Source organism: Aplidium turbinatum, chromosome 14, assembly GCF_918807975.1.
Source record: "Aplidium turbinatum chromosome 14, kaAplTurb1.1, whole genome shotgun sequence".
NCBI classification, from domain to species: Eukaryota; Metazoa; Chordata; class Ascidiacea; order Aplousobranchia; family Polyclinidae; genus Aplidium; species Aplidium turbinatum.
In genome coordinates this window covers 16,713,797-16,727,089 of record NC_137485.1, presented here as the reverse complement: position 1 = coordinate 16,727,089, position 13,293 = coordinate 16,713,797, and the positions used below count along the sequence as shown (strand labels likewise).

At 36.8% G+C, this 13,293-nt stretch overlaps 1 protein-coding gene across 2 annotated transcripts in view; it reads left to right on the top strand.

The window, feature by feature from the left end:
* Window positions 1–13,293, top strand: part of LOC145783410 (cGMP-inhibited 3',5'-cyclic phosphodiesterase 3A-like) — a 40,127-nt gene that overhangs the window by 7,830 nt on the left and 19,004 nt on the right. The window contains exons 1-3 of one of the 2 annotated variants that reach the window (XM_082595278.1): window positions 4,691–4,801; window positions 5,663–5,815; window positions 8,842–8,979. In XM_082595278.1, the coding sequence (XP_082451404.1) occupies window positions 4,769–4,801; window positions 5,663–5,815; window positions 8,842–8,979 (324 nt within the window). In that variant the 5' untranslated portion in view covers window positions 4,691–4,768. Of the gene's footprint in view, window positions 1–4,690; window positions 4,802–5,662; window positions 5,816–8,841; window positions 8,980–13,293 lie in introns of those variants that run through there. The other variant, XM_082595277.1, reaches the window with a different exon arrangement.

The window sequence follows — 13,293 nt, the reverse complement described above, 5'->3', positions numbered from 1 at the left end:
TTGATTTTTAGTTGTGCTCAGTTGCTTTTCAAATCTCCTTGCTGCACATGATCACATGCAATTGAACTGAGTTATGCTTTGCCAGATTTGAATGGTTGTTGAGTGTGAACCTGAAATTGTGCCGTATTTTCAGCTTTTGTTTTTGTTTTCACCTAGTGAATAGGATGTTAATGTTATAACTTTTCAGAATAATTTTTATTGTCTATGAATTTTTTTGGTAGACTCTATCAATGCATGTACAGTACACACTACCAATGGCTGACGCTGGCATGGCCTTTTGTGACAGCGTTTACCAACCTTTCTGTAGTCACCGCATTCTTTTGAAAAATCAAGCCTTCCTACCTTTAAACCTTTCAAAGTACACCCCTGAGTGGAGTTCTGAAAATTACTCTTAAAACGTTTAGGAATGTCAGTGCTTTAATTTTATTGTTTAGTTTTTTTCTAAATCATTGCCTTCACTCCCATATATATAACTTTTAAAAGTGGAAAACTTTCAGAAGTTTGCGACCCCAATGTTGGGATCCACTGCTGTAGGGACCATTGTATTTTTTCTCTGGAAATTGGTCTTTTTTGATTTGAAATAGAGCACGTGCAAACACAGAAGCCTAAAAGGTTGACTCAGCAAACGGAATGGTGGCAATTGGTTTGGGAATGTTTGAGTGTTTGATTATTTTGTTCAAAGACACTTGAGTAATTATGTTATTTTTGAACAATTGGTATATATTTTTATGGTCGAAAAATTGAACTAATCCTGAGTCAGCAAATTTGATGCAATAATGGGTTTACAATTCAACTAGTTTTTGTATCTGAAACTTGCCTGAAAGTGATTTCACACGCAATAAAATGACTGTTATTTTGAAAGCTGCTTCATAAATTGATATTACAATAAGACATATACAATATTATAAAATTGAAGACAGTTGTGAGATTAAATCGACTATTGATGAAAATTGAAAGGTCACCGTAATTTGCGAAGAAACAGCTAATTATTGAGCATGTCGAAAAAGCAGTGATACTTTTCACCAAATTGTTGGTTGAAACAGGTGGTGCTTTTGTCATCAACGTCGTCAACCAAAATCATTTTTTTCCCACCGGTAAGGTGGCCGATTTTTTGCTCACAGCGGTTGCCTTCACCCCATTTTTCTACCTTATTTTTTTCATCGCACAATAAATCGCATTCTGTAAACGCACAACACAATCAACACATTGCACTATAATGCTTTAGTTAGAAAAAGACACTTCGGTTAATTCCTTGTTTGTAAAACAGTTAGAATTTCAGTGTCTTAACCACACTTATAGTTATATTCGCGTTGGCACTATACCGTGCTCGTGGCAATGCTGCACTTCAGATCTACTCACTACTCAGCCTAACGTGACCTATCACTGACCTCCGTTCGAAAATTGCTGCATCATTGCGTTGTATCAAACATGTACGTCACAATAGATCAATTAAAAACAGTTTTATATCAGGAGTGTTCAATTTTAAGCGCCACTGGCTACAACCTCGAAAGGTTCACATACAGCTCGCAGGGTGTTCACAAACATAAACTTAATTTTTTTAATTCTCCTGCCGTCTCTAGCCGTTAAGGTCGCTCAGTTTCCGGTTCAAGATAAGGACATCACAGATCGAAAAAAAGGTGATTTCGCGTTAAAGGTGCACGAAAAAGCATTTATTTTTACTTCATCAAGGAAATTTGATGTGGCTTTTGTGTCATGTACATCGCTAATGTTTCCATCATTAGCCGATACTATCGCCAGCTACAGCGCCACACATTTAAACGAACTTCATCCTATTTCTTGTGGATTCAAAGCAGTGCCTTGCACATTTTATTAGCCGTTTTATATCCTTGTTAAATTAAACTATCTACATAGCGTGCGAAAGTTGCATAATTTAACTATTTCATAGAAGTCTTGACGGTTTAAAACGTTTCGGTTTTGGTGTTGGGCATAATGGCCTCTTGGTGCCTTTGTTTAAAGTTTTATTTTGCATTTTCACATCGAACAAAAAAAATCCATCAAAATTGCCTTTCATGAATGTATGTAAAAGTTGTTGGAACAATTGTAGAAAGCCCTTTATGGTAAAACTGGTAGTGGTCGAACGACTTTATTCAGTTTGGTTTAGAATTTAGATGGTACGTTTTTAGTGGCACGTTTTCAAAATATATACAGTAAAATTAAACACTGTGCAGCAAGATACAGTATATACAGCACAATTAAGCAGCACTGCCTGAAAAACAGCGTCTTGTCGAAAACGGCATTTTTTTTGAAAACATTGATGCAATAAAAAAATTTTCAAATCTTGATGATGGTGCGATTCGTTTTTCTTGATTTTGTGTTCAGTCTTCACTTCCCGTTCAAGGTTTTTTCTAGTTTCTAGTTTGTATTCGTGAAACTGCAGACTTGCATGAACTATGTGTATCCGTGCTGTTTATGATGCAATTTCATTACGTAACTTATGGTAGATTGCTAACCACCTTCTATCAATTTACTTTTTGATATGATGCGTCCATTGCCATCATTACGTGCTTAATATTGGACACTCCTGGAGGTGTGTTCATACTGTCGTTTTGTATAGTAGGACCGACAATACCAATGCATTGCTTATTAAAAACATTGACATGAGACCATGTTTGCATGAGGTCGAGGCAGATTGTCACCAACACAGAAAAAAATTAATGAAAGTTATTCATTAGTTTTGGTGTTTGCTGTCATAAGTTTTGCGAGTATAAGAATAAAAAGTTAAGCATGCGTTTTTGTGTAACTTATTAAAAATTCACTTTTATATCAACGATTTCCACGAAAAGGCTACCGTGTCACGGGAACAACACCCGTTGCATCAGTCAGACAGTCTGTAGCAGCCTGGCAGCGCTCTTGCCTGTGCTGCGGAGTTGAGGAAAATTGTCCACCTGTGTTTGCTTGTTGCCGAATGCTTCTAAGTGGCTGAAGCAAACGCTTTCGGCAATAGGCAAATAATCTGCGGGAGTAAAGCAAACAGCATTCGCAAACACTAAGAAATTCCGAGATGCTCTGACTTGTCTTCCGTTTTGTTCTAACCGTATTAGTTAAATAGCCTTCCCTACTGTTTGCCAGCTTTTTTAATGGTCTTTATGTTGTCGCCATTGTAAATTTTACGCGTGATGGACTAGGTCGTTTTCATTTGCAGAACCTTTAAGTCAGCAACGGTTAGCTTTAGTTTGAGAGCATAAGCAAGATTGGGTGTTGGCTAACGAAAATGATTTAAAAAAGATCGAAGGTTTAGATTGAAGAATGCCTTGGATATTTCGCGGAAAACCAAACAGACTGTTTGAAGAAAAAATACCACCAGGCTATATATTTTTGTGTCACTAATAGGTTGCAATGTGGCGCTTATTATTATGACTTTGCCGTTGTTTTTTTAGCTACAGGTAAACAAATTAACAACTTGCTATTTTTACAATTTCAGCATCATTACAGAACAATGTTGCTTTGATCCCTATAGAAAGGTTTTTATTAAGTGTTTGGAAACAATGTACGTAATTGCAGTGTCTCTATCAAAAAGAATGTTGTTTACCATTTAGGCAAGCACAAATTAGGCAAGGTATTATTTGCCAACAGCAATTAATGAAAAATTCCGTTCTTTTTCAAAGTTAAAATTACTTCTCGCCTGGCTTTTCAAAACTACGTGGCTGACAGTTTCTTGTTTTCCGCTTTTCGCATCAACGGTTGCTTTTATAACAGTTTTCATACTGTATTTTCAATGCAAAAAAATGAATCTTGACCCTGCTTTGTCAGAAAGTGTACTAGTAAGCAGCAGTTGTTGTTTTTACATCGATTCAACATCTGTACCTTTCGAAATTTTGGTAGATTGCTTTCGAAAATTTGGTAGATTTTCTTTGCTTAGGTACTTCTTCTCTGAACATTTCATTTTACCTCTCAACTCATACCATACATACCTCAACTCATACTTGACCCGTTAAGCTGCGTAATTTTTCGGCTATCATTTTGTGTGAACAAGTTAAGCAGATTCTCAAATGTTTAGATTCGACCATATTTTTGCTGTGATACTGTACGATTCTTTAGTATTTCTTTAAAATTGCTTTTTTATAGGCTTCAAAAAGTCTGTTTGACCTGCTGAAAACGTTCACTTATTGCTTTTTTGTTTTCATAATGTTAAATGTAGTGTCGATGCTTAGTTATGTCTGTTTATGGTTTAAAAAAGTAACCTAACGAGTCTCTACCCAAGTTGCATAATCCTCTTTGGAAGATTAATCCTGGCGATTTCGCGTGCTTGCAGACTGCAGAGGCTTCAAACTACCGACGCAGGCCTGGTCATCGGTACCGACAAGAGTGCAGTTTCCGCTTGTCAGTGTTATTGCCAGCAAATTATTTTACTCACAAGGTTGTCCTTGAAGTGCGTTGCTCAAGCGCACACCCCTAGAATCGAACCGGAGTTGCTTGATCTTTCGTTCACAAAGTCAGGCGCTTGACTTGGGGCGGATTTCACCACCAGCATTGAAAATTTGATCCTCGCACTTTGTCTTGTTTCTTCGACAATAACCTACCACAAAACAACACCAAAGATCAGCGGCAGTTCCTTTTCTTGTCACGGCCGTTTGTGACTTTAGAAATCGTCACTAATTTTCTACAACTTGTTGACCACCCGTTTTTTTAGGTTACATTTTTATTAATTTATTGATTTTCTTGTTTTTGTAGCTTGTATAGCATTAGGACGACGAAATAGTAGAGCATATAGATTTATACTGAGTCTCGCAACACTGATGCTTCTGCAATGATATCCTACCATAAACAACACCCTTATTCGGTAAAATCATTTTAACAGTTGTAAAGCATTAATTCCAAATTTCTTGTTAATTTAAATTTCAACAGTTAAGCACAGACGCTTCTGCGTCAAATTGGCAGCATTTTTGGTCGTACGTGCTGTTGGTGCTGCAATATTGTTGTACAAATATTGAACTTGCGCTGCAATTTATTACGTTGCTTTAGCCGTTTACGTCAACGCAGCACACAAAGAAACGTAACCTATCCTATCATCGCATCAAACAAGAGAATGTCAGTTTTGTTGATAATTGTGGCTGAGAACATCGATTGCTTGAATACGTTCAACATCCTTGTGTAAATGGTAGCCACTGCCATTTGTACCCATACAACACTACCTTAGCTTCCAATGCAATATTCCCAAGAAATGGGTTAATGGAATTAAGTGGTGTCACTTATACATTTACTTCGTAACTCTACTCGTATATCTACAAGTTCATTTGCGATGGCCGGTCTTTGGTAGTTTCTTGGACCATGGTCCATTGAACACAAAATTCTCTTCAGCTAACAAAACCCATTCTTTTTACATTAATTCAACATCTGCAGATGTTAAATCTATATAGAAAGGGTGAGTTGTTTTAGCATTTGGTAAGTATTCCATCATTTACAATTTTACAGTATAGTCCATCGCCCTTATTTCACCTATGGTTCTGATCTGACAGTACGCCTGGCCGCTGCTTTTAAAATGTCAGTGTGTTATTTGTATGTCATCTTTGCTTGGTCAGATGCAGCTTCATATGACTTCGAATGTTATTTCGTTGACATTTTGTGGGTGATGTTTGAGATATATCTTTGCATCACGAAATGCCAATTGTTGTATTTAATAACAGGATGTGTTTCTGTGCAGGGGGGCACGTTTCACGGCTCTAAACGCTACGCGAGGAAACCAAGTTCAGAAATGGCATTCGGATCTGACGCCTTTGTACCTTGTGTTGTTTTGATGAAGAAACCGAACAGTAACCCATACAGACAGACTGTCTGTATTGGAACTTCAGCCAGAGTAAGTGTTTGTACATTTTCCGCAAGAAAATATGCTTTTTTATCAGACAGACTGTCTGTATTGGAACTTCAGCCAGAGTAAGTGTTTGTACATTTTCCGCAAGAAAATATGCTTTTTTCAGCGCAAATTTCAAGCTGGGTGTTTTTTTTGTTTCATAATTTAATGATAGCACACTCCTTAAGATTGGCAGCTTATGTCATCAAATTTGTGTGGTTTAACTTCAAACTGCGTAGCTATTGTGCTGTTGCAAGTTGCAATTGTTGTTATTGTTTGCGTGTCGTGCCCATATAGCTGTCGTTGGCCTGCTATACTGATTGAGGTGTACCGTACTTTGTGTTTTTCTTAATGCTAGCTCAAATGTTATTTACGTTTATTTTGTCTTAAATAATTGCTATTTTCGAACATTGCATCGTGCTGCAAGGACAAAATTACTCCAGCCACAGCGGCCCAGACAACAAATCAGTCGTTTTTACATTAATTCAACGTCTGTAGACGTTAAATCAATAAAAAAAACGACTAATTTGTTACCTGGGATGGAGTTTTGCACTCCTGACGTGTCACCTGAAGAGACCTTGGAATGGTTGATAACGTAGTTTATTGGAATATAAAACGCCAAGCAGACAATCAAGTATTTTTGAAACTGTTGACCGAAATCTTTAAAGGACTAACGAATTGTTTGGCTGCTTAGCACTCAGTTTATCTTTGTGATATATGACGGTAGGCTCCATGTAGTGCATTACTTGCCATCTTCACGATGCGATTTTTCGTCAGGTATCAAACTAGAATTTTTTAGACACGGACACTCTCCACTCTCCACACATCTATACTGACACCATACACCTGATTCAAAGCTCACCGGGCAAACAAAAGTAGTGGTACGAGCACTTGCTTGTATTTTGGGGAGCGGGAGACACAGACATAACCGAAGCAAAACAACAAAATTGGCTTTTGTTTTTGTCATCTGCTTTATCTTCAACTCTGAGCGGTAGCATGGATCCGATGAAAACATACATAGCATCAACGCAAATGTAGATCGCCAATGTCCAAACGCAGCTTCGTCTCACGTACTTGTCTTCGGTTTTAATCATTCCTTTCAAATAAACAAAATGTGCACAAAAAATTCGATGTGCATCGATTTTTTTCAGGTCATGCAGGTTCGTTTTAGTTTCGCAATGCATCAATTCATTCAGATCATTCAGAAGCATTTGCTGCATCGAAGAGGTGGCAAAAGTATTTTTAAAATCTTTATAGACTTGTCAACAAACACTTGAAGAGGAAAGGGATACTAGCTTGGGACCTTGAGTGTAAATCGGATTTCAAGCTGTTTTTTCGCAAGAGTTTTTCTTTTATAAGGTTTGCAGAAGGAATTTGTGTTCAGGTTTCTTTATTCAGCTTAAAAACGATATGAAATGGCAGAATATTCATAAATATGAGATCAGAAATATCATCTTGTAAAGATATGAATCACATCTCAAATCACCGACGAAAATAGCATTCAAGAATATTTTTCTATCAACGCATTGCTTTTTTCGATCATACGTTTATTTCACTGCATAGTGCATATCCAACATTTTGTTTAAAACGCACATCACCTCATCTTTATGCACCAGTCATACTTAGAACAAGTTTAGAAGATGTTGGTGTAGTGAACTAATAGACCTCAAAAGGCCGAAGAAAGAGAATTTTTGAGATGGAGTGAGGTCTATGCGGTATTCACTTTTGCTTCGGAGTGTGCCATGCTTACGAGATATTTGTAGCAGAACTTCGGGTTCGATGCAAGGGTTCAAATCACGAAATAAACTAAATTACTTAATTCGAAAATCGCCTCGTCTGATATAAAAGCTTTATTTTATTGCAAAAGGAAGTTTAAAAGCACGTCTCGAGCTCACTTGGCTTAGTGCAGGTATTACCTAAAGAACATGGGGACTAAAAATACTCCCATCGATTTTTATAACAGCAGCAAAATTTCTTTGAGCCGCTGCTGTTTGTATTTTGAAGTATGCACTTGTGAACTCCGGGGCGCAAACATATGCTGTATCGGCTGCATGTATTATATCACTTCCCCATTAAACTTCATATCAAGAACAGGAAGGCTGTCTGAAAGCATTTCGATAACGTTGTTGCGTATTAACTATTTTGGTTGCAGCTTCTTAAATGGCATAATATTATTACATATTTTATGACAACGTATAATTAGCAAATTCAAAAATAACCTGATATATATAAACATGTTAATTCTAAACACAGTTTGTTACGAAAATTTAAAGTTGTTTTTGACCATATAAAGTTGTTTTGACAATTTAATCTCTATCTACCTTTTTACATTTAAGCGTAATCTATTTTAGTGTGCTTAAAAACCCAATACAGTACTAAAATACCGTTTTATGGTGTTGTTTTTACGAAAAATATAGGCTTGTACACCTATTTTGGTCACATTCGTTTACTTCTGTGCAACACGGTTGGAACAGCGATGGCAGGCATTCTTTTTGAGAAATTCTCGCTTATAGAGGTTTTCAATTATTTCGTGCAGGAAAGTAAGAGAAGTCCAAAGGTTGGTTGATGGACGACGTTTCATAGAATTTACAGGCCCTTTTCAGCCATCACCATCACACGTATTTTCGAATATACAGTGGACCCGTTTAGTGCGACCACATCTGGACCCAGTCAGATTGATTTGATTAAGCGGATTCCCATTTAAATGAAGAAAATTATGCAGAAAAGTGACTTGTTGAAACTGTCCGATAAAGCAGATTGCATATTTTCATTATATCTATTATTTTCATATTGTCACTGAGTTTTATAACGAGCTTCAAGTGTGAAAACGCCAAACAAAACTACTACTACTGAGTTTTATAAAAAAAAAAAAAAAAATTCAGTATCAAATCAATTTCTTACATAACCACGCATTCGTACATAATTATATTTTTCCAAGTTGACATAGACTTCATTAGAATTCAAGAAAATGAGAAAAAATGTCAAGGCACAGTACTCCGGCTCTACCATTACTGACGGACTCTATTTTACAGCCACCTAAAACCCCAAGAAGAGCTTCGCTAGACGTCATCAAAGAAAATAAGACAATTGAAGAGGCCATCAAGTGGTCAGAGGTGATGCACAAGAGAAGAACCTCTCTACCCACCATCTTGGCTGGCTCCAAAAAAAAGGTAACAAAGTTGTTTTTTTTTCTTCTTCTTTTACCACTGATATGCTGTCAGAGGACAAAGGTATTGTCTTCGAAATGTTGAACTTTCTTGCAAGTCGCGAAGCTGTCCAGTGTCCAAGTGAAACTTTTCAATATTTTCACCCCTGATTAAACTCAGTGTTCCCTTCTAGAAGCAACAGTGTTTTCTGCTCACTTCTTCAAGCGAATTGATTTCTGTCGTGACTCGAAAGCCTTTAAGTTTATCCAAACACACTAAATCCGTTCCCAAGAAAATCTGTCTTCAGGCAGATGTCAGTCAAATTCTTTGGCATTACTGTACAAGTGTACAGTGCTTAGCTTTTCATTTTTTCTGTACTTGTCGTGAATATAGCTCATCATTTTGGCTAGGCAAATCCGTCTTTTTTTACAATGATTCAACGTCTACAGTCGTTGAATCATTGTAAAATAAATTACGAAAGATTGGTGCACACAAAAACGAAATTTGCAAGTTGGAATGGACCTGGGAAATAGATGGATTAGGTGGCCAAGACAGGCTAGTGGCCTGTGGCATTTTTCGAAAGTTGACAAGGCTGGAATTATTTTCCTCTTTAGAATAAATGTCATTTGAGCTTAGTGGTGATTCCATTTGTAGTTTCATGCGCTTTCTTTCATCTCCAAAAATACGTTATTAGGCATCTGCTTCGCTTTATAACAGTTAGAATCGCTGGCATAACATAATAGTCTGAGTGGTAGTTGATAAATAGAGTCTTCGTGAATATTTTGTGTGGTCTTTGGCTACTTTTGTGCTATTGCTGCCTTACGGTATCAATTGTTAGTGTCACAATCCAGACAGCAAAATTCATCATTTTTACATTGATCCAACGTAGACGTAGAATCCACTGTAAACGATTGATTTTGCTGTCTTGGGAATGGACACCAAATAAAATAATCATTTTTGTTATTAAGTTGTCAAATAATTTCTGGCCGTAATAATTCTTTCCGTTCTCATACACGCCTGTGCGAATTTAAGCATTTGTTTTGTTGTCGTTGCATCCCACGCCACCAACATGTGATAAAGCAATGTTTATACACGTTGAATCAACGCCAAAAGAAAAAAGGTTATTACACTAATTTTATTAGCATTAAATTACACTTATTAGCATTAAATCAAAGTTGTTTCAGCTCTTTCATCTTTTATCTCGCGACATTAAATTAATGTTTTACCATCAACCCGAGTTTTGGACATTCAAAGAACGAAATGAAGTTTCAATTAACTTGAATCTAATAACAACAGTAGCGCAGCCCTATATCATCTTTGGTCGCATTTCTATCACTATATCTCCTCATTTAATTTACAACGACCCGCTTAGTTATAGAGCTGGCCAAGCCCACTGTCAAATTGAAGAAGAGGTTGCTCTTGAGTATTTTTCGTTTATGATTTATTTTTGACGTTTATTAACGTCAAAGGCAAACAAGACAATTTAGCATGTGAGTCATGTGAGGTTGAAATTTTGCATTGAATTCTCCGCATTGTTTATTAGCAATTGGTTCAGGAAAATCTTGTGGATTTTCTACGGAACCGGTGCCTAATTTTTCAAGATTTTTATTAGGATAGATTTATGTTATTCTAATAATAGTAAAAACAGAGTGAAACTGTTCATCAGGCATTTGATAAATAGAATGACTTGCGTTCTTCTAGTGACTATAGGCTACTAGGTTACCTCCTGATGTTAAGGATGATGCCTAGCTTTTATTACCGACGTTTCGTCAGTCAGCATGACTGACTTTATCAAGGGGGCTGAAACATGTAAACACAACACAGGTAAAGGGCTGAAACAAGATAAACAAGCACAACCTGTTAACAGGTTCAGGTAATAAAAACTAGGTATCATCCTTAACATCAGGAGTTAACCTAGTAGCCTATATTCACCAAAAGAACGCAAGTCATTTTATTTATAGATTTACTTATTAACACCGTACAAGTTAAACAATGAAAATCAATACCCGGTGAGTTTATGTGATATAAATGTAATGCACTTCCACTTATTTCTATTTAAAGTTATGTCAGAAAATTTTGTTTTGAATACCGTAATTAATGCCAAAGAAATATCATTCGTATTTTGTGGTCTTGTCCAGTTTCAACTGAGCTAGGTGGTGGATAGGCCAATTCATCATTTACTGCAACCCTTAGGACTGCTTTCAGAAATGGTCACTGGAGTCTTATGTTTCTTGTTCAAGTAGAAATGTCAGGTCAGGTTTGACGAATGCGAAAGGGTAAATTTTGTTTCAAACTTACTTGACACAGCCACGGCACGGATTTTTATGAAGTTGAGTCAAGTTCTATTATTAACCACGCGTAGTAATACAGCGAAGATGTATAATTATTCTTTTTGTATTCGTTTCCATTAGTTTTTGTCTTTATTGGTGCTGTGCCGTAGCTCGTTAATTTAGCTTGGCAAGGAAAAGCAGAAGGTTAGCATCTTCTGCGTCTAACTGTGCAATGCTGAATTGCTCAGCCTGACAACACTACTGTTTTGAAGCTGGAAGATAAATGTCACATGTGATCCAGTAGTCATTGCTTGACATATGCACCAAGCAATTAATTCAGCTAGCATTTTAGGAATTTTGCTTTCGTCTAGGACTAGGTCGTTGTGACAAGACTGGCTTAACAAGTTTAGCATCTATCTGTGACATTTGTGCTACGTATTGGCTACAATCAAAACAACGATATCAATTAAAAAGTGACGATAAACGAATTGGACATTATACGCAGCTTGTACTGAAGTAACAGGTAGACGGAGCTCGTGGAAGCGACAGCTTCGTATGTCTGGTTTCACTTGCTGTAAGTTGACAGCTCGCGATTTGCAGCTCATTGTGTTGTGACGTTTTTCTAATCAGCGCACTTTCTGTGGTTCTTGACGTGACGCGAACGCTGTCAACTTTACACTCCGACGAAACCTGGACAGCAAAACCCGTCGTTTTTACATTGATAGACGTTGAATCAATGTAAAAATGACGGATTTTGCTGTCTGGGAACACTTCTGCGTTTTGTATAGGTTTGGAATTTTGTGTGGCAGCTGCCCTAGGCCATAGAAATTCACGTCAGAAAACAACTTTTCCGTGGACCAATTAATTAGGCTTGCCAAGATGCTGTAAGTTTTTCGACAACTTGCGGTCGGGCGCCGAACGGCAATTATATCTGATCTTACGATGTGTATGTTTAATATTCAGTCACAAAAATGGGCGAGAGTGAAGACTTTAGCGAAAATTTTTGATAAATCCACAGATAACTTTGATTTTTGCTTGCTTTTCGTATTATATTCTATAACTTAACAGACTCACACGTCTTTCGCCGTGGAATCCCAACCGCGTGTGTCAAAGCTTTGCTAGACTGTGTTAATTTTATTTTGCAAAAATTTACACTTTAACGAAACTAGTTCATGTGATAATATTTTTCAGGTCTGTTAAAAGAGTATTTGGCTCAACTGTTTTTGTTGTGTTGCATGGACCAGAGTGTGATTGAAGTGTTGCATTTTGGCTACATATCTACAATCTACATGTGTTGTGTTTCTGTTTGCTTAAGTGATAAACCATAAAATTATGAAAATGCTAGTGTTATGTAACAGTAGGCTATATATTCATATGTATGTTCCTTTGATTGATATTATATCGTACGCTGCTCAACAGAACTTTCCACTTGCTTCACAATCAATGACCACTTAGAATTAGAAACAGCGTTGGAATGTCACATGTTATGTAAATGGATCGCATTTAATTTTATGTGGAAAGGTTGTTTTGTTGGATTTTCAAGCGCAGAAACATGCAATTGCAAAAGTGATCAAGTGGCCACTTGTGATTATGCGTGTTGATCTAGATTCGGAAATTTCTCAAAGATTACATGGGAAACAAACACTGGCCACAAACGCGCAACTATGCACAAATATTAAAGAAGCGGTTTACACAAAGCCGTTTTAGTTTTTGCCTTTAAAAAATATTGCAGAATTAGATTTGAACTATTATGTGAATATGAAAACGAGGCGTGTTGCTTTAAGTGAGTTTTTTCGTCTTCAGTTTGAGTAAAAGATTTGCTGGCTCTGAGGTTTTACTGAAATACTCTTTAATTTATCATCGTAAGTAAACTTCGTTTATTTTCACTTTTGACAGGGTCTTATTCCGCCCATTTTATTAACTTGTGATGCCCCATCTAAGAAGTATGATCATCATTTTGGATTCCTCATTCACATCGTAGGATAGGCTACTAAATCGACATCGACCAATCATGCCAAAAGTGCTCATTCTTGATTCTTCCATTCATTCATATATCACTTTAATCATG